General features: G+C 43.6%; 1 protein-coding gene across 4 annotated transcripts in view; it reads left to right on the forward strand.

Annotated features, from left to right (window-relative positions):
- The first annotated feature begins 351 nt into the window (after positions 1–351).
- The window catches only part of USP48 (ubiquitin specific peptidase 48), an 88,326-nt gene continuing 61,540 nt past the window's right edge, over positions 352–27,137 (forward strand). For 3 of the 4 annotated variants that reach the window (XR_011436525.1, XM_005607376.4, XM_023635565.2), the window contains exon 1: positions 380–1,187. Coding sequence is in view for 3 of the 4 variants with exons in the window: in XM_005607376.4 (XP_005607433.1) it covers positions 1,054–1,187 (134 nt within the window). In the remaining variant the exon portion in view is untranslated. Of the gene's footprint in view, positions 1,188–27,137 lie in introns of all 4 variants that reach the window. The other variant, XM_003364443.5, reaches the window with a different exon arrangement.

Genomic DNA, 27,137 nt, shown 5'->3' on the forward strand with positions numbered 1-27,137 from the left:
AAAGTCCTCAAGATCCTCACCCTAGCAGGGCCCTTTACAGTTTGCAAAACGTTCTGATAAGGCTACTCTTTGTATCCTGTGGCAAGAATTGCAAAAGAGGAATGTTTTCACAGCCGGGAGCTAGAGAGGAGCTTCAGGAAAGAACTAGGAAATCATCATACAGAGAGAACAGCAGCGAGGAGGGTCAGCCAGCTGCAAAGATAACCCTCCCCATCAGAGAAACCCCACCCCGGCATCCGCGTGCGCCTCCGCACAATCCGTCGCCCACCGAATCCTCTCCAACTCCAAGACTACAAGTCCCAGCATGCCTCGCATCCGTTGAGTGGCAGCACGCAACGCATGCCGGGACACGTAGTCCAGTGCTAGTTCAGGAAAAGCCCAGAACGTCCCGTGACGTCAGGAGGGCTCGGGAAAGGAGTCGGAACCGGTCTAGGCTCAAGTTAAACCTTCCTCCAGAGAGCCGACCCTGGTTTCTTTGGTGATTCGGTTTCAGGTCCCACCCCGTAGTCCAGCGGGCGTATGGTGTGCGTTGAGTAGCCTCTCGCGTGACTCCTTCACAAAGGGGAGGTACCAGAGAGCAAGTACGATAGGCAACGTTCTGCCGTCGAGGGGCCCGCTTGTTAGAATAGTGGTACGCAGGACACCACCCTGGATAGGGGCTGAGACGCTGCTTCCTCAGCAGTGCCGGTGAGGACGTGGCAAGCCTGTCTCGGGAGAGCAGCTTCCCGTCCCTCCGCCCGTCGGGCCAGAGGCGCGGAAGGCGCAAAGGCTCCTGGGAACGCGCATGCGCCCAGCGCGGCGGGGAGTACACCTTCAACGTCTGCGGGCGCGGGGTGTGTCGGGTGTCGGCGGCGGCGCTTTGCGGCCGGTCGTGCGGGTCGGGCGCGGGCGGGCGCGGCGGCAGTGGCGCGCACAGGTGATTGACTGCCCAGCTGGCTGAGGGAGCGCCTGGTCCTCATCGCTGGCAGGTGGCGGAGCCCATTAGGGCGGCGGCGGCGGCGGCGGCGCTGGCAGCGGCGGTCCGGCTCGGGAGGCGCTTCTCGGGCCAAGGCCATGGCCCCGCGGCTGCAGCTGGAGAAGGCGGCCTGGCGCTGGGCGGAGACGGTGCGGCCCGAGGAGGTGTCGCAGGAGCACATCGAGACCGCCTACCGCATCTGGCTGGAGCCGTGCATCCGCGGCGTGTGCAGGTGAGGCCGGCGCACCGGGCCTGGCCCCCCCTCGCGTCGGACCTTGGAAAATCCGGCCGGGGGCCGGGGGGTCGGGTTCGGGGAAGGAAGACGGCGGCCCGTTGCATGCATCTAGCGGGCGCGGAAAGGAGCAAGGAGGAGGCTTCCTCCTCTGTGCCGTCTGGGCGACCTGGGAGACGCAGCCTTCCCGGGCTCTGCACGGAGGTGATGCTGCCGAAAGCCCTTTAGAAAGGCTTCTCGGTTCTTGTCTAGAAGATGGCGGTGGAAATGGTTGAAGGCAGGAGCTGAGAGCTTAGCTGACAGGGGTGGTGGTTGTATCTTGGCCACGGCTCAGTTTTTTCGCTTGAAAAAGGGAACTTCTTCGAAGTCGGCTTCATCACAGTATATCTTGTATTAGTGGAGGCTTGATCATCGTAGTGTTGTTTTTTGGATAGGGCTTCTTTGGAAAAACGTGTGGTTAGCCTACGTCATCGGTATCCTTCATCCCCAGTTGACCTCCCCTCTCTCGTTAATCTAGTATTTTTTGCCCTTTTTTTTTTGGTCATTCTGACTCAACATCACTACCAAGTACGAAGTTTGAGCTGTGTAAGTGCTGTCCTTGACTTCTGCTTAGCCCTTGAACCTTGCCTTTCCTTTGGGAGCGAATCCTTAGGCATGGTGCCTGTCCCTTCTGTTTTTCCACCTTGCAACGCGGGAACTATAGTTTTTGTTCCGGAATGTTGTTGAATTGACTTGGCCAAGCCGGGCATGCTCAGTAGCCTTCTTTCAGCCGGCATTTAGTAAAGGCTTTCTGGCATTTTTACATTCCGCGGCGGGATCCGGAAGGAATGAAAATCAAGGATTCAGCTTTGGAACTTAAAGTCTAGTTTGAGAAGTGAAGCGAGTCAGGGAGCTTCCATAAAGCAAACGAATAATTCCAAGCTCTGGGCGTCTGGCTCAGAAGAAAGGCAAATGTGGCTCCAACAGTAAGTACTGGAATGACAGAAGTCCGTGTGTAATAGAATTAAGTTGCAGTCAGTTTCTCAACATAATTAGGTTCCAAAATAACCAAAAAGTATAAACTCCTTCGCTGTAATAGTTCTGATTTTAACGGAAGTCAAGGAGTAGAAGTTGGCTGAGGTTACTAACGGGAATGTCAGAGAGAAGGTGAGTTAACTGCAAGGTTTATAGCTAAGCAGTTGTGTTTTTTTTAACAGCATTGAGACGTAATTCACATATCATAGGAGTCGCCCATTTAAGATGTGCAATCCAGTGTTTTTTGTTTGTATATTCACAGAGTTGTTCAACCATCACCACAGTCTGATTTTAGAACATTTAGGCCCCTGGAAAAGAAGCCCTGTACCCATTAGAGTGGCACTCAGTCCACCCCAGGCTCCAAGCAACCACTGGTAGACTTTTCTGCTTCTAAATTTGCCTCTTTGGGACATTTCTTGTAAATGGAATCATACAATATGTGGATTTTGTGACTGACTTCTTTCACTTAGCATAGTATCTTCAGGAATCATCCATGTTGTGCCATATGTCAGTATTTCATTTCACTTTTTAAAAAATTGTGTGAAATAAAGAAAATTTACCATTTTAAACTATACAATTCAGCGACATTAAGTACCTTTATGGTGTTGTACAAACATTACCATTGTCTAATGCCGGAACTTCTTCCATCACCCTAAAAGGAAACTCTATATCCATTAAGTGGTAACTTCCCATTTCCCCCTCCTCCACCCCCTGGCAGCCACTCATCTTTCTATCTGTATGGATTTCTATGTTCTGGATATTTCATGTAAATGGAATCATACAGTAAGTGGCCTTTTTTCGGTCTGGCTTTCACTTAGCATAGTGTTTTCAAGGGTCATCCACGTTGTACCATGTATCAGTACTTTATTCCTTTTTATGGCTGAATAATATTCCGTTGTTTGGATATATCACATTTTGTATGGGTTGTTTCTACTTTTTGCCTACTATGAATAATGCTGCTGTGAACATTTGTGTACAGGTTTTTGTGTGGACGTATGTTTTTATTTCTTTGAGTATAGTAACTAGGAGTGGAATTGCTGGGTCATATGATAATGCTATGTTTAACATTTTGAGGAACTGACAAATTATTTTCCAGAGTGGCTGCACTATTTAACATGTTCACAATCTATGAGGATTCCAGTTTCTCCACATCTTTACACTTGCTTTTGTCTTCTTTGTTTGTTTGTTTGTTTTTTTGTGAGGAAGATTGGCTCTGAGCTAACATCTGTGCCAGTCTTCCTCTACTTTATATGTGGGATGCCTCCACAGCATGGCTGATGAGTGGAGTAGGCTTGCACCCAGAATTCGAACCTGAGAACCTGGGCCACTGAAGCAGAGTGCATGGAACTTTAACCACATGGCCAGGGGGCTGGCCCATCTTCTTTCTTGTAGTCATACTAGTGGGTGTGAGGTGGTATCTCATTGTCATTTCAGTTTGCTTTTCTCTGATAACTAAGGATGTTGAGCATCTTTTCATGTGCTTATTGGCCATTCACATATCTTTTTTGGAGAAATGTCTATTCAGGTCCTTTGTCCGTTTTAAAATTGAGTTGTCTTTTTATTATTGAGTTGTAAGAGTTCTTTATATATTCTGTGTACAAGTCCCCTTATATTTACAAATATTTCCTCTCATTCTATGGCTTTTCTTTCACTTTCTTGATGGTATTATTTGCAGTACAAAAGCTTTTGATTTTGATGTAGTCCAGTTTATCTTTATCTTTTATTTGGTCCCTTGTGCTTTTGAAACCATGCCTAATCTGAGGTCCAAGCAGTTTTTATTTAAATGTCGCAAAAGGCTTCTTTTCGTACTCACTTTCTCCTTTTCTTATGCATTTCTTCTGAGTCTTAGCAGGAAGCGATTAAAGAATTAATAGTATCGTCAATATCTGTTTTTTTTTTTAAGATTTAATTTTTCCTTCTCCTCAAAGCCCCCCAGTAGGTAATTGTATATATTTTTAGTTGTGGGTCCTTCCAGTTGTGGCATGTGGGATGCCACCTCAGCGTGGCTTGATGAGCGGTGCCATGTCCGCGCTGAGGATCTGAACCAGTGAAACCCTGGGCTGCCGCAGCGGAGCGCACGAATTAACCATTCGGCTACAGGACCAGCCCCAATATCTGTTTTTATACTTTACTCGACAATTTGTTATGAGATGCCAGAGCTGAAGAGGTATTTAGCCATATTCAAAGACTAGATGAATCAGGACTAATATTTACGTTTCTGAAACTGCTTACTTAGTACAATCACAGGATGAAAGCAATCTGTGTTCAATCTATAGCCACAGAATTCCGCAAATATTGTGTGTCTTAATTCTTAAGACTGGACATGTTTGCTAACAGTTAGGATAATAGTCAAGTAAGTTCCTTGCAGTAAAATAGTTGGGTAAGGGATGGGCATTTTTCATTTTGATCCATATTGCTAGATTGCCCATCAGAATGATCGTTCCACTTAACATCCTATTGTCAAGGTGTAAGAATGTCTTTCTTTCCTCATACTGTCACCAACACAATAGGTTAATCACACTTTTTGATCTGATAGGTGGAAAATGGTGTCATGTTAATATGTTTCTTTTTGTGACAGTTAAAATTTTGATAAACATTTTCAGAGTCTGGACTGACTTATACTTGTAGCTGTGTATAGGAGTGCAATGTCTATTTTGTTCTCATTAGGGAAACAGTACGTGACTACAGTCATGCACCACATGATGACATTTTGGTCAACAACGGACCTCATAGACCACAGTGGTCTCATAAGATTGGTACCATATGGTCTAGGTGTGTAGTGGGCTATACCATCTAGGTCTCAAAGGACACTCTGTGATGTTCGCATGACGAGGAAATCTCGTAACGACACATTTCTCAGAGTGCATCCCTGTCATTAAGCAATACATGATCGTATTATGAAATTAAAACATTACAGAAATGTAATGCATTCTGGAAAGTCAGCATCATGTCAGTTTAAAATACATTTCAGGGGCTGGCCCGGTGGCACAGTGGTTAAGTGCGCACGTTCCGCATTGGCAGCCTGGGGTCCACTGGTTCGGATCCCGGGTGCGGACATGGCCCCGCTCATCAAGCCATGCTGTGGCAGGCGTCCCACATATAAAAAAAGTGGAGGAAGATGGGCATGGATCTTAGCTCAGGGCTGCTCTTCCTCAGCAAAAAGAGGAGGATTGGCAGATGTTAGCTCAGGGCTGATCTTCCTCAAAAAAAAAAAATAAATAAATAAATAAAATACAATTCAGTGACCTCTCATAGCTCTAGTCCAAAACCCTTGATGAGAACTGCCAGGCGTCACTCGGAAGCTGCTCTGATCGAGCTTTTCTTCATTGATGATGTTCTGGGGACACCTTCTTTCTCTTTGTTGGGTCACACTTTCTCTCACTTTAACAGTGTCGGTCCCTTTTGCCCTGCTAACTTTCCCTGACCCTCAGACCAAGTCAGGGGGCGCATTTTTTTTAATTTTTCAAAAAGAATCTTAATTATGGCTAATTTTAAACACATACAGAAGTCGAGAGGATGGTACAGTGAACCCCGTGTCCCCATTACCCAGCTTTAACAGTGAAAGCTGGACACAGGTGATCACTTGTTTGATTCTCCTTTCATGCTGTATTTTTACTAACACAGCTTTAAACTAAACATTACCAATTTTATGCATGTTATTGGTTTAATAGGTGTTTTGTGTTCCATGAAACTTTCGTCTTTGTTCTTGTTCATTGCTGCGTGTCTTTCTGCTGTCCAGCACACTGACACTTACAGAGTGCTTAGTCCTTAACCAACGTCTGAGAGAGGGTGACAGCCCTCCCTTGATCTCAGGCTCCCAGCTAAGCATCCTTAGGGTAGGATAACCATTCTTTTTGTTTGTTTGTTTCTTTCTCTCTATGGTTAAATTCAACAAATATTTATTGAGTGGCTGCTACGTGCCTTGCTGGAGTAAGTAGTCATTCTTTTATTCAACAAATATTGTTGGCATGCACTATGGCCTTGGTAGTATTCTACAGTGGCTGTGAGATAAAGCCCCAGAAGTTAAGAGTTCCTTCTTTCATGTGCCGTATGTCTTAGAGCTAAAGCAGATATAATCAAACAGCGTAATTGTTATTTTACGAAAAAGAGGAGGGGTGTCACAGCACATGCTTTTTGCAAGTTGTTTTTATTGGATAATGTCCCTTCCTCTGACTGGCACCTCGAGATCGCCTTGTTCTTTTTGGTGGCTCTGTAATAGCTCATTGTGTAGAGGTAGGGTGCTACGGTTTAAGCAGTTCCCTGTCGATGGAGCTTTGAGTTTCCAGTTTCTGGCAGGACTGACGGTGCTGCTGTGCGCATCCATAGACACGTGTCTTGGGTGAATGAGTATTTTCACTTAGGTTCCAAGATGAGAAGTTACTGAGGTTAAGGGCACGATGACTTTTAAAATTTGATAGGTGGTAAAAGTTCATACCATTTTACACTGCCGCCTGTATTCACCGCATTTCCCACCCCAGGCATTTCTGTTTCAAACACCAATCTAATTAGTGAGAAAAAGCATCTTATTTCTCCATTTGCCTTTCTTTTGCTAGTGGCCTTGAGCGTCTTTTTATATTTGCTGGCCATTTGTATTTCTCCCGTCAATTGTGTTCTGGATTGTTAATTGTTTTCTTCCTGGTTTTCAAGAGCTTATCGAATATTTCTGTTGAAGATATTTTCCCAATTTTTTTTTTTTTTTTTTACTTTGTGATGTATTTATGTGGTCAGATTTATCAGTGCTTTTCTTTCTGGTTTCTGGATTTCCTGATTCTGAGATTACGGAAGTATTCACTCATGTTTGTTTGAGTACTGGTGGTTTTGTTTCATGTGTTCAGTCTTTGTCCTTTTAGAATTTAATTTGATTTACAGAGTGAGATAGGGATCCATCTTTATTTTATTTTAGTTGTTTTTTTTTTTTAGATTGGCACCTGAGCTAACAACTGTTGGCAATCTTCTGTTTTTTCCTCCTTCTCCCCAAAGCTCGTCAGTATATAGTTGTATGTTCTAGTTGTGAGTGCCTCTGGTTGTGGCACGTGGGAGGCTTCAGCATGGCCTGATGAGCGGTGCCATGTCCACGCCCAGGATGCGAACCACTGAGACCCTGGGCCTCCGAAGCAGAGCGTGCGAACTTAACCACTTGGCCATGGGGCCGGCGGCCCCTTATTTTACTTTTTACCAAATGGCTACTCAGTTTTCTTAAACCATTTGTTGAATAATCTAGTTTTTTCCCCCAGTAGTTGAAAAGCCACCTTTATTATATAACACATTTTTATGTGTTCTTGGGTTTTTTTTCTCAGTCCTGTTTTTCATTGATTTGTCTCAGTATCCCTTTACTAGGACCGAAGGTTTTTTGTTTTTTTGGTTTTGGTTTTTTTTTTTGCTGAGGAAGATGAGCCCTGAGCTAAAATCTCTTGCCCATCTTCCTCTTTTTTTGCTTGAGGAAGATTAGCCCTGAGCTAACATCTGTGCCGATCTTCCTCCACTTCATATGTGGGTGGCTGCCACAGCATGGCTGACGAGTAGAGTAGGTCTGCACCTGAGATCCGAACCCGTGAACCTGGGCCACCAAAGCAGAGCGTGCTGAACTTAACTACTATACCATGGGACCAGCCCAAGACCGCAGTTCTATTTACTTGATAATATACTTAAAATATCTGATAAGGCAAGACTCTTTTTTCATTCCTCTGAGAATTTTTCTAATGATTCTTTTTAATTAAAAAAAGCTTTTACATACAGAAAAGTACACAAATCATAGGAATTGCACTGCATGAATTATCACAAAAGGAACATATCTATCATGTATCTACCTCCAAGATTAAAACAGCACTGGCATTCCAGAACACCGCCATCTCCCATTTTCTGCCTCCTACTTGTCTCTGCCACCTTTCTCCTCCTCAGAAGTAACCACTACCCTTACTTTGAACATCTCAGATTCTTTTGCCTGTTTTGAACTTTGTATACAATTAACTATACATTGTATGGTTAGCGTCTCAGCGTTGTGAGATTCACGCACGTTGTGGTTAACAGTAACGTGATCCTTTTTAGTGCCGAGCAGTATTCCATTGTGTTACTATGTACTTTATCCTTTCTACTGGTGATGGTCATTTGGAATTTTTCCAGTGTTTGGCTATTATGAATAAAGCTGCAGTGAGCATTCTTGTATGTATCTTTGGTGCAATATATACATTTTTGGTAAGAAAGGAATTGTTGGGTCAAAAGTGTTTGTTTAGCTTTAGTAGGTAATGCCAGAGCATTTTCCAAATGATTGTACCACTTTTTTTTTTTTTAAGGATTGGCAACAGATATTAGCTCAGCTGGTGCCAGTCTTTTTTTTTTTTCCTTTTTCCCCAAAGCCCCCCAGTACATAGTTGTATATTCTAGTTGTAAGTCCTTCTGACTCTGCTATGTGGGACGCCGCCTCAGCATGGCTTAATGAGTAGCGCTAGGTCTGCGCCCAGGATCTGAACTGGCGAAACCCTGGGCTGCCAAAGTGGAGCAGGTGAACTTAACCACTCGGCCACGGGGCCCCAATGGTACCACTTTCTACTTTCATGGACAGTATATGAGAGTTCATTTGCTACATATCCTCAGCAACAGTTGGTATAGTCATTTTCATTGTAGCCATTATGATGGATGTGTCATGATATCTCATTGTGGTTTTAATTTGCATTTCTCCAATGACCAATGAAATTGACCTTTTTCATATTCGACTATTTGCATATCCTCTAGTGAGGTGCTTGTTTAAATTTTTTTTTTTGAGGAAGATTAGCCCTGAGCTAACATCCGCCACCAGTCCTCCTCTTTTTGCTGAGGTAGACTGGCCCTGAGCTCACATCCATGCCCATCTTCCTCTACTTTATATGTCAGCCACCTGCCACGGCGTTGCTTGACAAGTGGTGCGTAGGTCCGCACTCGGGATCCGAACGGCAAACCCTGGGCAGCTGAAGTGGAACGTGCGAGCTTAACTGCTGTGCTGCCAGGCTGGACCCTAATTTTAATTTTTTAAGCCCAGTTTTTCTATTTGGTTATCTTTTGCTTTTAGTTCTTTATTTTGGATGCAGATGCTTTGTGGAGTGTATAATGCAGATGTCTTCTAGCCTTGCTTGCCTTTTTACTCTCTTAGTGGCATCTTTGGGTGAACAGAAGTCTGATTCCAGTACAGTCCAGTTTATCAATATTTTTCTTTATGGTTATTGCTTTTTTGCTGTATCTCATTTAAGAACTCTTTACCGGGGCGGGCTCTGTGGCCGAGTGGTTAAGTTCGTGCGCTTCGCTACGGCAGCCCAGGGTTCGGATCCTGGGTGCGGACATGGCACCGCTCCTCAGGCCACGTTGAGGCGGCATCCCACATCCTGCAACTAGAAGGACCTGCAACTAAGATATACAACTGTGTACAGGGGGGGTTTGGGGAGATAAAGCAGAAAAAAAAAAAAAAAGAAATCTTTATCTTCCCCCAGGTCCTAAAGTTGTTATCCTATATATTCTACAAACTGTGTTGTTTTATCTTACTAGTTAAATATACGGTCCACCTGGAATTGATTACTTATTTTATTCTTGTCAATTGGGAAGGAAGGGCATGGAAGAATTTAAGGGTTTCCTGTTCCCCATGACTTTAGCGAAGTAGAAGAGAGCTCAATGATTGCTAATGGTAGACATCTCTCATGCTAGGAAAAGTAAGGGCTCTAAGTGAAAGGGAGGACATATGAGGAAAAAAAGTAACCAAATCAACCAAGTGAGACTTTCTGTTGTAAATCCTCTACACTTAATTTATTTCCCTTGGCCCCTGAGGTAATAATCTAATCATTAAGCAAAAATTAGCCTTATATTTGGGACAGTTTTACAAAGAAATAGGATGGAAGAAAAGCCTCAAATTTGATCTAAAAATTCTTGTGTTTTCTGTGTAATACTAAAAAAAAATTCCTTTCAGGGGCTGGCCCCGTGGCCGAGTGGTTAAGTTCCCGCGCTCCGCTGCAGGCGGCCCAGTATTTCGTTGGTTCGAGTCCTGGGCGCGGACATGGCTCTGCTCATCAAACCGCACTGAGGCAGCGTCCCACATGCCACAACTAGAAGGACCCACAGCGAAGGATATACAACTATGTAATGGAGGGGCTTTGGGGAGAAAAAGGAAAAAATAAAAAAATCTTAAAAAAAAAAGATTTCCTTTAACTGTTTTAGTAAAACTAATTGAAATTTAGGTTCCAGGATGGCACAGTATTTTTTTGTGTGGCTTTATTTATCTGATAAATTCACCAATGGCATTCAAATTTGAGTAGCACGGATAAGCTAAAACAAAATGGAGTTCTGTTAGGTTTCTGAGGACTCCGATCTCACTGCTGACTCGAACTCATCTCAAATAAAAGCCACCACCCAAAGAACGAGGTGGTAATATTTTAATGTAATTCCTTTTGATTTTTCTATATGTACATAAAAACAAGGTATTATGTCATGTGCGTTTTGTACAGGTGCTTTTTGACTGAATATTAAGAATGTTTTGGGGCCAGCCCTGTGGCCGAGTGGTTAAGTTTGCATGCTCCTCTGTGGTGACCAAGGGTTTCACTGGTTTGGATCCTGGGCACGGACATGGCACCACTTGTCAGGCCACGTTGAGGTGGCGTCCCATATGCCACAACCAGAAGGACCTGCAACTAAGACATACAACTATGTACCAGGGGGGATTTGAGGAGATAAAACGGGAAAAAAAAAAAGATTGACCACAGTTGTTAGCTCAGGTGCCAATCTTTAAAAAAAAAAAAAAAAAAGAATGTTTTGGGGGCCAGCCTGGTGGCATAGTGGTTAAGTTCACATGCTCTGCTTTGGTGGCCCAGGTTTCACCGGTTTGGGTCCTGGGCGCAGACCTGCACACTGCTCATCAAGCCGTGCTGTGGCGGCGTCCCATGTAGAAGAACTAGACTTAGGGCTGGGATGTACAACTACGTAGTGGGCTTTGGGGAGGAAAAAAAAGACCGAAAAAGGAGGATTGGCAACAGATGTTAGCTCAAGGCCAATCTTCCTAAAAAAAAAAAAAAAAAGGAAAAAGAATGTTTCTCCAGGACATTGCAGAGTTTATAAAAGTAACCTCTAATCATTGCATAATATTCCATTTACATACCCCAAAGTATTTAACTATTTTCCTGCTGGGCATTTGTCTACCTACCTGCCTTTTTCTCCCTCCTCTTCCTTTCTTGTCCCCCTTCTTTTCTTCTTCTTCTTCTTCTTTTTTTTTTTTTTTGAGGAAGATTAGCCCTGAGCTAACATCTGCCAATCCTCCTCTTTTTGCTGAGGAAGACTGGTCCTGAGCTCACATCCGTGCCCATCTTCTTCCAGTTTATATGTGGGACGCCTACCACTGCATGGCTTGGCAAGCAGTGCCATGTCCACAACCCGGGGATCCGAACTGGTGAACCCCAGGCCGCTGAAGCAGAATGTGCGCACTTAACCACTGCGCCACCGGGCTGGCCCTTTTTTTTTGTTAAGCTTTTTCCAATTTCTGAGCATCCTTATAAGTAAATATTTTCTACCTATTTGTGGTTGTTCTGTTTTTATTTATTTTTTTAAAAGATTTTATTTTTTTCCTTTTTCTCCCCAAAGCCCCCCGGTACATAGTTGTATATTCTTCGTTGTGGGTCCTTCTGGTTGTGGCATGTGGGACGCTGCCTCAGCGTGGTTTGATGAGCAGTGCCATGTCCACGCCCAGGATTTGAACCAATGAAACACTGGGCTGCCTGCAGCGGAGTGCGCAAACTTAACCACTCGGCCACAGAGCCAGCCCCTCTGTTTTTATTTTTGCTTATATCTTTCATGTCCAGTATCTGAGACCTTGGTACAATAATGCTATGAGGAAAAACACTGTAAAATTTTCAGGGACTGGAATCTAGAATGTAGATTACTTTGTTTCTCCTTTATTTTCACCGTGTCTCAGGAAAATATGTGCTTTCGTAATTTAAGTAAAGTTTCCTTTTCACTAAAAATTTAGGTAAAATAATTTTATTTGAATAGCTAATACAGTCATATAGTTTAAATATGAAAATGATTCTTAAAAGTATACATTGAGAAAACTCATTTCCACATGCGTCTCCGTCATCCCAATCTTTCGCATCTTCTCTAAGAAATAACTTTGGTTGCTTTCTGATTATTCTTTTAGGGTTTCCTTATGCACATATAAGCAAACACATATTTTGTGACTCCACCGCTTTCTTACGTGAATGTAGTATCCACATACACCGTTCTATACCCATGGACATTTCTATATCAGTACCTAAAAATTCCTAGTTTTTTTTTTTTTTTAAGAAATCAAAGCTTTAAACAATTGAGGTAAAATTATACACAGTGAAATGTCCAGTTCATTTGCCTTTTTTTAGTAGTCTTTATTTTTTGGAGCAGTTTTAGATTCGCAGCAAAAATAAGCAAGAGGGGGGCTGGCCCCGTGGCCGAGTGGTTAAGTTCGCGCGCTCCGCTGCAGGCGGCCCAGTGTTTCGTTGGTTCGAATCCTGGGCGCGGACATGGCACTGCTCGTCAGACCATGCTGAGGCAGCGTCCCACATGCCACAACTAGAGGAACCCACAACGAAGAATACACAACTATGTACCGGGGGGCTTTGGGGAGAAAAAGGAAAAAATAAAATCTTTAAAAAAAAAAAAAAAAAAAAAGCAAGAGGTACAAGAGATCTCCCACGTACTCCCTGCCCCGCCATAGCCTCCCCAGCCATCAGCATCCCCCACCAGAGTGGGACATTTGTTCCAGTTGAGGTACCTACATTCGCACATCGTCATCATCCGAGATCCGTTGTTTACATTAGGGTTTCCCCTTGCTGTTGTGCATTCTTTGGGTTTGGACAAATGTACATTGACATGTAGCCACCGTTATACTATCTTGCAGGGTAATTTCACTGGTTGAAAATCCTCTGTGCTGTGCCTCTTCATCCCTCTCTGCCCCCAACCCCTGTAACCGGTGATCTTTTTGCTGTCTCTATAGTTCTGCTTTTTCCGGAATGTAATATAGTTGGAATCATACACTCTGTAGCCTTTTCCGATTGGCTTCTTTCACGCAGTAGTATGCATTTTAGTTTCCTCCAAGTCTTTTCATGGCTTGATAGCTCATTTCTTTTTAGTGCTGAACAATATTCCCTAGTCTGGATGTGCCACAGTTTGTTTATCTGTTCATCTTCTTTAAGGACATCTTGATTGCTTCCAAGTTTTCGTAGTTATGTGTGAAGCTGCCTTATAAACATATTGTGTTTAAGGTTTTTTGTGGATATAAGTTTTCAACTTCTTTGGATAAATACCCAGGAGCATGATTGCTGGATTGTATGCTAAGAGTATGTTTAGTTTTATATATATATATATATATTTTTTTTTTTTTTTTAATTTTTTTGAGGAAGATTACCTCTGAGCTGACATCCGCTGCCAAAATCCTCCTCTTTTTGCTGAGGAAGACTGGCCCTGAGCTAACATCCATGCCCATCTTCCTCTACTTTATACGTGAGACGCCTAGCACAGCATGGCTTGCCAAGTGGTGCCATGTCCACACCTGGGATCCTAACCAGCGAACCCTGGGCCGCCGATGCGGAACGTGCGCACTTAACCGCTGTGCCACTGGGCCTGCCCCCAGGAGTTTTATTTTTAAATTTACATTGTATTCCATAATATATCTGCTTGATTTAGTAAAGAAATTTCTAGTTGTGTAAAATGTGCGCTCCATGAAGATGCCCGTGTTCTTCCTATGGCTGAGGATGTTTTACCAGTGAGAGATGTATCATGAAGTGTTTCTTTTATTTTTTTGACAAGTAGGAGAGCAGCTTCAGTCAGGGTTTCTTTCCCCCTCAATTTGAAATCCCGATGGTGGAAGGAGGAGTGGCCTTCTGTAGGGGTCTCGTGGGATGTCCTGTAGCCACCTTGGATGCTCTCCTTGGGCACTGAGCTGTATTTTTTCTACTAGAGGACTTATGACATTGTTTTAGTAGTTAATTTGCTTTGGGGAGTTTTTTTGTTTTAACCTGTCTTAAGAAATTGAAAACTTTGGATGAAAGTGCCTGTTTTAATATTCTCAGATGTTTCATAGCAACTTGAATCTTAGACAGATGATAGAGGTAAACCTTTTTGGTGAAAGATCTCCCAGATTTGGAACTTGCTCTCAAAAGAAAAAAAAAGCACAGCTATAGGGCCAGTAAATCTGCCTGGGATGGAAACTGCGCACCATGAAAGGGGCTTAGCCGAGACCCTGATGCCGTGTCTGTCCTGTTGGCTGCGTGCTTCCTTTCTCTCAGATCCTGTCAGAATTGGTCAGAATTCAAAATTGCAAGTGAGATCAGGTTGTAGGTGAGTGAACATTTTGTGAATCTCTGGATATGAATATTCTCAAAGAATGTGTTGCTAATGATTCCCATCCTTCTTTGAGAAAAAAAGGTTTAAAATGAAACCACATATGTAAAAACCTGATTTCTTCTTTTTCCTTATTCCCCACAAAAATGAACAGTCACGAGTACTGTTGATTTGAACTTGGTAGCATCTCTTATCTCTACTGTCATGTTACATTTCAGATCCTCATTTCTCACCTCTTTTATTAGAAGAGCATTGCCTTTAAATTTCTGTATCTCACTGGTCTCTCCCTACCCTCCCCCCACTCAAGAGAAGAGCCAGGATTTATACTTTGAAAATTTCCTGGTTTTTTTTTAAACCTTAGATTGGGGCAGCCTCAGTGGCCTACTGCTTAAGTTCAGTGCACTCCACTTCTGTGGCCTGGGTTCAGTTCCCGGGCATGGACCTACACCACATGTCAGTGGCCATGCTGTGGTGGGCGGTCCACATACAAAATAGAGAAAGATTGGCACAGATGTTGGCTCAGGGCAAATCTTCCTCAGCAAAAAAATCCCAATCTCCCTCCCCGCAAAAACCCCTTAGAAGCTTAAAACTTACCTTATTAAAAACAAGAGGAGCTTTATAAGACTGCCATTCATTGAAAAAGCAAAATATGTGGAATCTTTAGGCGATTCTGATAAGCATTGTTGGTTGAGAAGCATAATTAGAGGATCTTTGCAAAATGCAAGTCAGATTATTTTTCTTCTCAAAACCGTATGCTGGCTCCTTATTGCTTACCGGATGAAGACCAAGCTCTTATCATAGTATTTGAGGTCCTCTGCGATCTGATCTAGCCCCTGACTTCTCTGCAGCCTCATTGGCCTCCCAACTTCCTCTCCCCAAAGCCTGCAGCTGTGCTGAACTGCGTGCAGGAAGATGTCCTTAGTGTGGCCTGTGAGCCTTTGCTGATTTTCCTCTAGCTTGTCTGTCTAGCCTTCTGTCTCTTGCTCCCCTCTGCCTGGAATGCTCTTTAGTTCCCATCCAGTGAACACCTGCCTGCCCTTGGAGACTCTCAGCTTAGCAACGCTTCTTCCCTTCCTGTGAGATTTCTGTTGCAGCATCCTGTGCTTAATGCTACTGCAGCATCTGTTTCTCAGAAGTTGTCCTTTTACCTGTGTGTCATCTCAGGGGCTGTGAGCCCTTCTTTGATGCCTGAGACTTTGTCTTTTATTTTGGTGTTTTTAGAGGGGTGTTAAAGTTCCTTTTTTTTTTTTTTTTTGAGGAAGATTAGCCCTGAGCTAACATCTGCTGCCAATCCTCCTCTTTTTGCTGAGGCAGACTGGCCCTGAGCTAACATCTGTGCCCATCTTCATCTACTTTATATGTGAGACACCTGCCAGAGCATGGCTTGACAAGCGGTGCATAGGGTTTGCACTTGAGATCTGAACTGGTGACCCCTGGGCTGCTCAAGCAGAAGGTGTGAACTTGAACTTAACGGCTGTGCCACTGGGCCAGCTCCTAGAGGGGTCTTATAATTCTTATCTGGGTATCTCTGTTTGACAGAATGTATGAACCTGTAAAGCCTAGTTGCTTTTATAAGATGGTAGACTTTGGTTATGCAAAATGACATTGTTGTTTACTTTTTTTTTTTAAAGATTTTGTTTTTTCCTATTTCTCCCAAAGCCCCCCGGTACATAGTTGTACATTCTTCGTTGTGGGTCCTTCTAGTTGTGGTATGTGGGACGCTGCCTCAGCATGGTTTGATGAGCAGTCCCATGTCCGCGCCCAGGATTCGAACCAACGAAACACTGGGCTGCCTGCAGTGGAGCGCGGGAACTTAACCACTCGGCCACGGGGCCAGCCCCTGCTTTTTTTTTTCAAAGTGGACTAGCCTATGTCATTTTTATTTTATTATTTTTTTTTTTAAGGAGGATCAGCCCTGAGGTAACTGCTGCCAATCTTCCTCTTTTTGCTGAGGAAGACTGGCCCTGAGCTAAGATCCATGCCCATCTTCCTCTACTTTTATATGTGGGATGCCTACCACAGCATGGCTTGCCAAGCAGTGCCATATCTGCACCCGGGATCTGAACTGGTGAACCCTAGGCTGCTGAAGCGGAACATGTGAATTTAACTGCTTTGCCACTGGGCCGGCCCCTATTTTTTTATTTTTAAGAAGATTGGCCCTGAGCTAACATCTGTGGCCAATCTTTCTCTATTTTTCTTTTTTTCTCCCCAAAGCCAGAGTACATAGTTTTATATCCTAGTTGTTAATTCTTCTCTGGGGTGCACGAACTTAACCACATGCCACCAGGCTGGACCTGATATTGTTTACTTTTACTCATCTACATTGTGACTTACCTAGTGGAAGGCTGATGCTGCCAGCGTTTATTGATGGTAATTTGAAACTGTCCTTGCAGCAGCACTCTGAGTGTAGATAACCCAGACCGGTCACAATCACTGGCTCTCACCTGCTTCCACTTGCACCCTTGTTTTCAGCGTCTTCTGCTCTCTGCTGAGGTTAAAAAGGCACAGTGGTCTCACTGCCTCACATGTAAGCCAGTGGTTGATAAACATGGCTTTCCGAGGGGATCCAAATTAAAAACAAATGATATTGGGAAATTTTAGCGTTCACCTAACCCAGTTCCCTTTGTTTTATAAATGAAGAAATGGAGACCTACAGTATTTTGTTTTTAGGTTTGTCTGTCCTCTCCCTCTGTGGATATATGCTTGATTTTCTTACCTAACTTTTAAGTACCAGTACCTTATGGAAATTTTATCTTTTAATTAAGAATGATACTTGCCGGGGCCGGCCCCATGGCCGAGTGGTTGTGTTCACATGCTCTGCTTCGGCGGCCCAGGGTTTCACCAGTTCAAATCCTGGGTGCGGACATGGCACTGTTCATCAAGCCACGCTGAGGGGGCATCCCACATACCACAACTAGAAAGACCCACAACTAAGAATACACATCTATGTACTGGGGGCTTTGGGGAGAAAAAGGAAAAATAAAATCTTAAAAAAAAAAAAGAATGTGGGGAATATGGAGTGTTTGAAGCAAAAGTTTTCCCAGGATTCCAGAGGAAACCTGTTTTGTTGTTTCCATGAGATGGGCAGACCCAAATTAAAAGTGCGTTGGTTACCTAAGTGTTTTCTATAGAACAAATGATCAGTTTCTCAGCTCATCTAAAAATGCCTAACCCCAAAATGTAGTATTTCACCTTTTATTGATGATGAACATATTGGAAAAGAATGGATATAGCTCATCCTGGCGACTGTCATTCTGATAGCATGGTGACATTCAGAATTAGACCATTTGAAGTTTTGGAGGACAGTTCAGACAATACACTGTTTATTTTTGAAACCATTTCAGTAATGTTTGGTTAACTTGTACAGTTTAGTTTGGGTTAGGTTTTCTTAGATTTTGTTGTAATAATCTGAACTATTCCTAAACTAAGCATTAATTGTGTCTAGATGTTTACCTCCAAATCTAGTATAGAGATTCCCAGGGGAACCACACTGGGTGACTTCCGCAGAATACCCACTTGTAGCAGACTCGGAGCAGAACTCTCAGTTAAGATCTGTGAAAACTGGGGCCGGTCTGGTGGTGCAGAGGTTAAGTACGCACATTCTGCTTCGGCGGCCCTGGGTTCACCGGTTTGGATCCCGGGTGTGGACATGGCATCACTTGGCAAGCCATGCTGTGGCAGGCGTCCCACATATAAAGTAGAGGAAGATGGGCATAGATGTTAGATCAGGGCCAGTCTTCCTCAGCAAAAAGAGGAAGATTGGCAGCAGATAGCTCAGGGCTAATTGTCCTCAAAAAGAAAAAAAAAAAACTGAAAACCGGTTAAGAATTACCTGACTGGCTCCCCCCCTCACCCCCCAACAATCAGTGATGCCTGTCGTAGCCCATCAAGCAGAAGAGGTGCGTTGGCAGGGTGATGACCCACCGATATAGTCCATGCTGCACCAGCCTCATTGTCTGGGAGCTTTAAAGTGCTTAGAGGGTGAGGGGAAGGAAACCCTATTAAGAGCATTCTCTAATTAATGGTTTTATATATGAGTAGGACTTTTATTTCTCAAGGAAAATATTTTAGAGAATTTTAAATGAGCACTGAATGGGAGAGCATTAAACAAGGTGTTCCTGCCATAAATCATTAATTTAACACTCTAATCATGGCAATGAGTTACACAGTTCCTGAATCTTGCCTCAGAGTTACTATAGGAAGTGGGTTTTGTCTGTATATGTTTGGGACTTACTACCTATGAATTACCATAAGAGTTTAAAGTGTCTGTCAAAACTTGATGATTTAGTGTTCCTAGAATTTGTGATAACTCTGAAAACTGGGGTAAATATGGTTTGAGGTCTTCCTGGTCTTTTGTGTGTGTGCGTGTGAGGAAGATTCTTGCTGAGCTGACATCCGTGCCACTCTTCCTCTATTTTATGTGGGACACCGCCACCGCATGGCTTGACGAGTGATGCTAGGACCACACACGGGATCCGAACCCAAGAACCTTGGGCCACTGAAGCAGACCATGCAAACTTAACCACTATGCTGCCAGGCCAGTCCCTTCTGTTTTTATATAAAAATTTTTTTATATAAACATTTAATGGTGTAAATTTCCCTCTAAGCACTAATTTAGCTGCGTCCCACAACTTTTGGTATGTTTTACTCAATTCAAAGTATTTTCTAATTTCCCTTGTGACCTTTTCTCTTTTGAAAAGCATATAAAGAACATCACCCCTTCCCCTCAAAAAAAGGTACCATAATTAGGATCATAATGGATAACTTTGTATCCTATTTATTTCAAATTCTGTCTTGAGCATGGTCACATGTCATTAAAGTGTTGCTTAAAAAACGTTTTAATGGCTGCATAATATTCCATCACGTGACTACCACAGTTTAACATTGTTCCTGTGGTTGGACAGGTAGCTTATTTCTAAGCAGTTTTCTATTATAAACAATACTGTGATGATTGCCTTTGGAAATATTTGCTGACATCTCTGTTTGCTTAGCATACGTCTTTAAAATGGTGGTTCTCGGGGCTGGCCCGGTGGTATAGTGGTTAAGTTCATGCACTCTGCTTTGGTGGCCCCAAGGTTCGCAGGTTCAGATCCCGCATACGGACGCCAGGTGCGGACCCAGAACTGCTCATTAAGCCACGCTGTGATGGTGTCCCACATAAAATAAAGGAAGATTGGCACAGATGTTAGCTCAGTGACAGTCTTCCTCAGGCAAAAAGAAGAAGATTGGCAACAAATGTTAGCTTAGGGCCAGTCTTCCTCACCCAAAACAAACAAACAAAAAGTGGTGGCTCTGGGTCAAAGGATATGAAGACTAGGAGAAGTCTTTATAAAGAAATATATACATTGAAATTGCTTTACAGAAAGCTTGTGCTGCATTGGGAAAGAAAGCCTTAGTATAGCCGAGGATCTTCACTGGAAGCAGGCAAGTTGGCATGCCGTCCTTCGTTGATTTCTGCCTTGGCTGTCTGCATGAAATGATGTCCTGAGAGCTAAGAAACTAAAAATTCTTTGAATGACCACTCAGAAGCAGTGAGATCTCCCCCCACTCTCCCATTCGAATGATGAATCTTCTTTGAACTGCGTAGCAACTATGAAATCTTTGACTATAAATTTCTGTCCATTGTGCTAGGAGGCATGCTCTTTTTTTAATCAATTATTTTGTTATTGAGTTCATAATAGTTTATATCAATGTGAGATTTCAGTTGTACGTTATTTCTTGACTGTCACCACATAAGTGCTCCCCTTCACCCCCTGTGCCCACCCCCCACCCCCCTTCCCCTGGTAACCACTGAACTCTTCTCTTTGTCCATGTACCTGTTAATATTCCACATGTAAGTGAAATCATCTGGTGTTTGCCTTTCTCAGACTGGCTTATTTCACTTAGCATAATTCCCTCTAGGTCCTTCCATGTTATTGCAAATGGGATGGAATGAATTTGTCTTTTTTCTGGCTGAATAGTGTTCCGACACACCCACACCCACCCACCCATACCCATCTTCTTTGTCCAGTCATTGGTCGATGGGGACTTGGGTTGCTTCCGTGTCTTGGCTATTGTGAATAGTGCTGCAGTGAACATAGGGGTGCATATGTTGCTTTGGATTGTTGATTTCAAGTTGTTTGGGTGGATACACAGTAGTGGGATAGCTGGGTCATATGGTAGCTCTATTTTTAGTTTGTTTTTTTTTAGGAAGATTAGCTCTGAGCTAACATTTGCTGCCACTCCTCTTCTTTCTCCTGAGGAAGACTGGCCCCTGAGCTAACATCCATGCCCATCTTCCTCTACTTTATATGTGGGACGCCTACCACAGCATGGCTTGCCAAGCGGTGCCATGTCCACACCAGGGATCCAAACTGGCGAATCCCGGGCCGCTGAAGCAGAATGTGGGAACTCAATTGCTGTGCCACTGGGCTGGCCCCCTACTTTTAGTGTTTGAGGAATCTCCGAACTGTTTTCCGTAGTGGCTGCGCCAGTTTGCATTGCCACCAGCAGTGTATGAGTGTTCCCTTCTCTTCAACATTCGCTATTTTAGTATTAGTGATTATAGCCATTTTAGCAGGCAAAAGGTGGTAGCTTAGTGTAGTTTTGGTTTGCATTTCCCTGATGATTAGTGATGTTGAACATCGTTTCATGTGCTTATTGGCCATCTGTATATCTTCTGTGGAAAAAGGTCTGTTCATCTCCTCTGCCCTTTTTTTTTTTTTTTTTTTTTTTTAAGATTTTACTTTTCCTTTTTCTTCTAAAGCCCCCTGGTACATAGTTGTGTATTTTTAGTTGTAGGTCCTTCCAGTTGTGGCATGTGGGACACCGCCTCAGCATGGCCTGGTGAGTGGTGCCATGTCCGCACCCAGGATTCGAACCGGTGAAACCCTGGGCCACCGAAGTGGAGTGCATGAAATTAAGCACTTGGCCATGGTGCTGGCCCCTCCTCTGCCCATTTTTGATCGGGTTGTATGTTTTTTTATTGTTCAGTTGTATGAGTTCCCTATATTATGGAGAATAAGCCCTTGTCAGATCTATGATTTGCAAATATTTTCTCCCACTTGGTGGGTTGTCTCTTTGTTTTGATTCTAGTTTCTTTTGCCTAGAAGGCATACTCTTAAATGATAGATCCTTGGAGATCTATCAAAACAGAGCTAAAACTACATCTCTTGTCTATGGTCAGTATAGAGGGAACTTACTCATTTGTCCCCTAGATACCTAGCCTACCTGTTTTTCCACTCCCCAGACAGTTTTTCATTTGTGGAAGATTGTTTCCTTTCTTTACAATTTTGGGCATCATTGCAGACGTCGGCTCCTTTCCCTTCCTGCCTCCACCATCTACTCCATCTCCGAGGCCTGTTGATTTCATCTCATCGATGTGCTAGACCTCTGCTATCCTCCATTCCCATTGCCACTAAAGTGGTTTAGGGCTTCATCTTCCACTCGGAGAATTGTTGTGTCTTAAGCTTTTGTTCAGCTTTTGTCCAACATTTACTTTGCTGCCAAGGTGTTTCACCAGCCTGAAATCGCAGCAGATAAGGTCACAGCTGCTTACCTCTCCCCTGCCCACCGCTGTCGCCACTCGCAGGTCTCATATCGCACAGTCCTAGGAAAAAGTGCCCAGTAGGATTCTTCATCATTCTGTTTCACTGCCACAGTGTCATCGCATATTCTGTGGATATGTGCCCAGAAGTAGAATTATGGAAACAAAATATTGGTGTCATTTAACATTTTGAGACATTTTCTCCATTTTCCAAAGGGGTTGTGTTTAGTTACTCCTCCCGTGCACAATGAATAGACAGTGGCTCTCACGTTAGCCTGGTTCATCGTTGGAAAATTTTTGCTAATTCGATAAGTGAAAACATCTTTCACAGCTGTTTTAAATTTGCTTTTCTCTGGAGCTGAGTGTTTTCCCCTCTGTTGTTAACTGGTCTTACGAGGAAATTTGGAGGAAGAGGCAACCCTGTTTTTAAGAACTAGGTTGGGGACCGGCCCGGTGGCTCAGCAGTTAATTGCTCACGTTCTGCTTCGGCGGCCCAGGGTTCACCGGTTCGGATCCCGGGTGTGGACATGGCACCGTTTGTCAAGCCATGCTGTGGTAGGCGTCCCACATATAAAGTAGAGGAAGATGGGCATGGATGTTAGCTCAGGGCCAGTCTTCCTCAGCGAAAAGAGGAGGATTGGCAGCAGTTAGCTCAGAGCTAATCTTCCTCAAAAAAAAAGAATTAGGTCTGTCAGAGACCGAAGTGGACTGTTGGCTTTTGGAGTGTTGAGTTAATGACAGAAACAGCTTTATTTAGTTAGTTCATATTTGTTAGTTAGGACTCCTAGACACAGGTGACAGAAACTTGAAGCCAGCATAGCCGTAAGGAAAATGACTCGGTTAAGGAATCGAGGGAGGGTTTTTTTTTTTTTTTAAAGTCAGGGAAGTTTTGGACAAATCATAGTTAAAGAGGGGATGCAGTTGGGCCGAGGAGCAATTCATGAACCTCTTCAGCTCTGCTGCCCATGCACATCGGCGTGCTGCCTCCTTCCTGTGCTGAGGACAGCCCCGCTTCCCAAGTCCCACGCCGTGCACAAGTGTCTGCCACCGGAGGGGACTGTTTTCTTCCTCCCTTCTCTCAGTTCCGATTTGAAATATCTTGTGAGGGGTTTGTTTTTGGGTGGTGGATGGGAGCTGCATCCCAGCAGCTCTTGCTAGAAGCACAGGAACTGAGGAGCAGTTGGTTGTTCTCAGAAAGAGGCCCAGAGGCAGGGAGAGGTGAAGAAACTTGGCACATTCAGTCATGGGCGTCTGCCACACACAAACAAACCTGCTCTTCAGCCGACACGTGTAAGGAAATGGGATGTGAGGGTAGCAGGGAGCCCAGGAAGAACCAGGTTGACCGCTCTTCATGTTTTTGTTTGTGATTTGGTGCTCCCTCTGATGCCCCCGTGGGCAGGAGGAGGGATTTCTGGGAAGACCACCTGTGGGGAGTGTGTAAAGGGTACAGTTCTAAGGTGGTCGCAACTTTCTATTTCAGAAAAGGCGAGTGGCATCACTGTACGTAGATTAAATCGGGGATACTGTGACCTTGAAAAAGTTATTTGATTTCTAAGCCAGCATTAACAAATCCAGGTGTTTTCCAGGGCCAAGTAGGTAATCTCACTGAGTCAAACTGGCTGGGGTATTTGACATTAAATAGATCAGTCTTTCCATCTAAACATGTATCCCTGCCATTCATTTCTTGAAACACTGAGCCTCCTTGATCTGTCTCTTTGTACACTCCTATAGAAACAATTACGCAGAAATATTTTTCTACTGTAATAAGGACAAGCAAGTGATATTGACATCTGTGGCCTGCTCTTTTTTATTTTTTATTTTTTGGTGAGGAAGATTCACTCTGAGCTAATATCTGTTGCCAGTCTTCCTCTGTTTTATATGTGGGATGCCACCACAGCATGGCTCAATGAGCAGTGTGTGGGTCTGCGCCTGGGATCCAAACCCGAGAACCTCAGGCCGCTGAAGCGGACTGTGAACTTAACCACCATGCCACCAAGCCAGCCCCTGGCCGACTCCTAACGTGGATGAAACAGAGTGAGGGGCATTGGAGACTGGTGAATGGGAGAGGCTTTCTTCTTCTATAGGGGATTCTAGCCTTCGGAACTTGGCATTGTGCTGTGCTGCTTAGGTCGGCTTGGAAGTAATAGCTTATAATTAGATGCTTTTATGATTTATGCTTCTTAAGTAGATACTTTACTGCTCCAAACAAGACAGCCAACAAAAAACCCCTCGCAATATTGGGCTCATGTACAGAAGGCTTAGCCACTATTTGGAAGGCTTTCATCTGTTAGCCTGAGCCACTTCTCGTGCAAAGTGCTGACGTTGCCTTTTTCAGTTCTCACCTGAAGTGTATCCTTCTATCTAAACTGGTCTATCACACCGGTTTTTTTTTAAAGATTGGCACCTGAGATAATAACTGTTGCCAGTCTTTTTTTTTTTTCCCTGCTTTTTCTCCCCAAATCCTCCCAGTACATAGTTGTATATTTCATTTGTGTGTCCTTCTAGTTGTGGCATGTGGGACACCACCTCAGGGTGGCCTGACGAGCGGTGCCATGTCTGTGCCCAGGATCCGAACCAGCGAAACCCTGGGCCGCTGAAGCAAAGTGCATGAGCTTAACCACTCGGCCACGGGGCCGGCCCTGTTACACCCATTTTTAAACACTGTTTTGTACCTTGCTTTTTTCCACTAATGATGTTGTATGTACCACAACATTAAAAAGTTTTTTTCTTTCCTTTTTCTTTTTTTGTTTTTTGAGGAAGATTAGCCCTGAGCTAACTGCTGCCAATCCTCCTCTTTTCGCTGAGAAAGACTGGCCCTGAGCTAACATCCATGCCCATCCTCCTCTACTTTATATGTGGGATGCCTACCACAGCATGGCTTGTCATGAGGTGCCATGTCCACACCCAGGATCCAAACCGGTGAACCCTGGGCCGCTGAAGTGGAATGTGTGCACTTAACCACTGCGCCACCAGGCCGGCCCCTCTTCCTCTATTTTGTGTGTGGGATGCTGCCACAGCATGGCTACATGAGTGATGATTGCATCTGTGCCTGGGATCTGAACCTAGGAACCCCAGGCCGCTGAAGCAGAGCATGGGAACTGAACCGCTACGCCAGCAGGCCAGCTCCTCTCTTTTTTTTGACTACAGTAGTTTCCATTCTTTGGTTATATTATCAGTTTCTTATTGATGAGCATTTATGATGTTTCCAATCTTTTACTACTATTAGTAAAACTTTAGTGGGTAATGTTCCAAAATATTCAGACTGTATTGACCTAGTAATGTCCTATGATTTACAGCAAAAGATAATCCAAGCTCATATATTGAGTCACTTATCGTGTCCTTTTAGACTGTTTTAATCTGGAATAGTTACTCAGTTTTTCTTCATATTTTGTGACATTGACATCTTTTAAAAGTACAGGACACTTTTATTTGTAGAAAGTTCCTCAGGTTGGGTTTGTCTGATGTTGCCTCGTGGTTAGATTTAGGCTGTTCACTTTGGTAGGAACAGCACAGAAGTGATGCTATGCTCTTAGTGCCTCCTACCAGGAGGTGCATCCTGTCGGTTAGACCCAGTGCCTTCCCTTTGGTCATTTAGTTAAAGTGGTGTCTGCCAGGTCTCTTCACCGAAAGATACTATTTTTCCTTTTGTAATTAATGAACAACTTGTGCTGAGATACTTTGAGACTATGTAAATACTCTCTTACTCAAACTTGCTACATTAGCATCGGTCGGTGATTCTTGTGTTAATCTCATGGATGCCAAATGGTGATTTTCTAATTCTGTCCTTCCTTCTACTTTGATGACTGGCTTTCTTCTCTAAGGAAGCGATTTCTCATCCATCCAGCCAGCCGTCTATTTCACGATGGGTTCCCACTTTGTTCCCTAGGTTTTAATCCTGTTATGTATTTTGTTGCTCACATTGTTCCGGATTTGGCCACAGGGAGCCCCCTGCGAGCTGTCCTTTTGTGTCCCCATGATTCTTTGAGTACATCCTTACTTTTTACGCACAGGAAGATGTTCCATGTTCATCTTGTACTTTCCCTACCCAGCCTTGGAATCAGCCGTTTTTCCAGAGTCCTGGGTTCTTTGAGTGGGGAATATTTAGAAGTCAAGATCTTGTTGTTAAGAGTGCTCATGTTACTGCTTTTAGGCCCTCAGCTTGCCAAAAGGTATCTAGCTTAGGTTGCCTGATTAAATTTCAGATATACAACAAATACTTTTTTAGTATAAATATGTCGTTTATCTGAAATTCAAATAGCTTCTGTCTTGTATTTTATCTGACAACCCTAATGTACCTATCTCTCTCTGTTAAAACCCACAAGTTTACACTTACACCTGTAATTCCTAATCAGTATTGCAGGGTTCATTTTATTCTTCCTTTCTTATTTGTAACTTTCCTCTCCAAAACTTGGTTTTCTTTATCCCCAGTGTATGTACTTATGTGTTTAATTGTAGAATGTACAGGATATTGTTTCAGAATTGTTAACCTACAGCTGTGAAAAGGAAGCTCTTAGAGTTTAGTATCTGTTCCTTTGTCTTTAGCCTGAGGGCAGAGCCCGCTAATGACTGTCTTCATTCTGCTTGGGTTGGTTCCCCACCCCTCCTCCCTTCAGTGTGGGTACGTTATTCAATTGAAATATGTTTCTGTTGGTGTTGAATTTAGGGTTCCCCCATCCTTACTGATTTATTTTCATATGTGTGTATGTGTAACATACACATGGCCCATAAACTCAGCAATGTATGGAAAGATAAATTCAGAAAAGTGTCACACACCTCTCTTTTTTAAATCTTTTTCTTTTTTATCCCATTTATGCTCTGTAGGTAACCAATTTCATTAGTCTCTGGTTTATCCTTTGTTTCTTTATGCTCAAATGAGCAGATTTTCTTATTTTCCCATCTTACACCAAAAAAATAGCATCTTACAGACACTATTTGCACTTTGCTTTCCTTCCTTACTAATATGTCCTGGAAATTATTCTGCAACAGTTCGTAGAGGGCTTCATGTGTTTTCCGTGTTGCCGCTGCGTAGGACTCCATTTTGTGGATGTGCCATAGCCCGTGTTTGGTCATTTGGGTTGTTTGCAGTATTTTGT

Source organism: Equus caballus, chromosome 2 (assembly GCF_041296265.1).
Source record: "Equus caballus isolate H_3958 breed thoroughbred chromosome 2, TB-T2T, whole genome shotgun sequence".
NCBI classification, from domain to species: domain Eukaryota; kingdom Metazoa; phylum Chordata; class Mammalia; order Perissodactyla; family Equidae; genus Equus; species Equus caballus.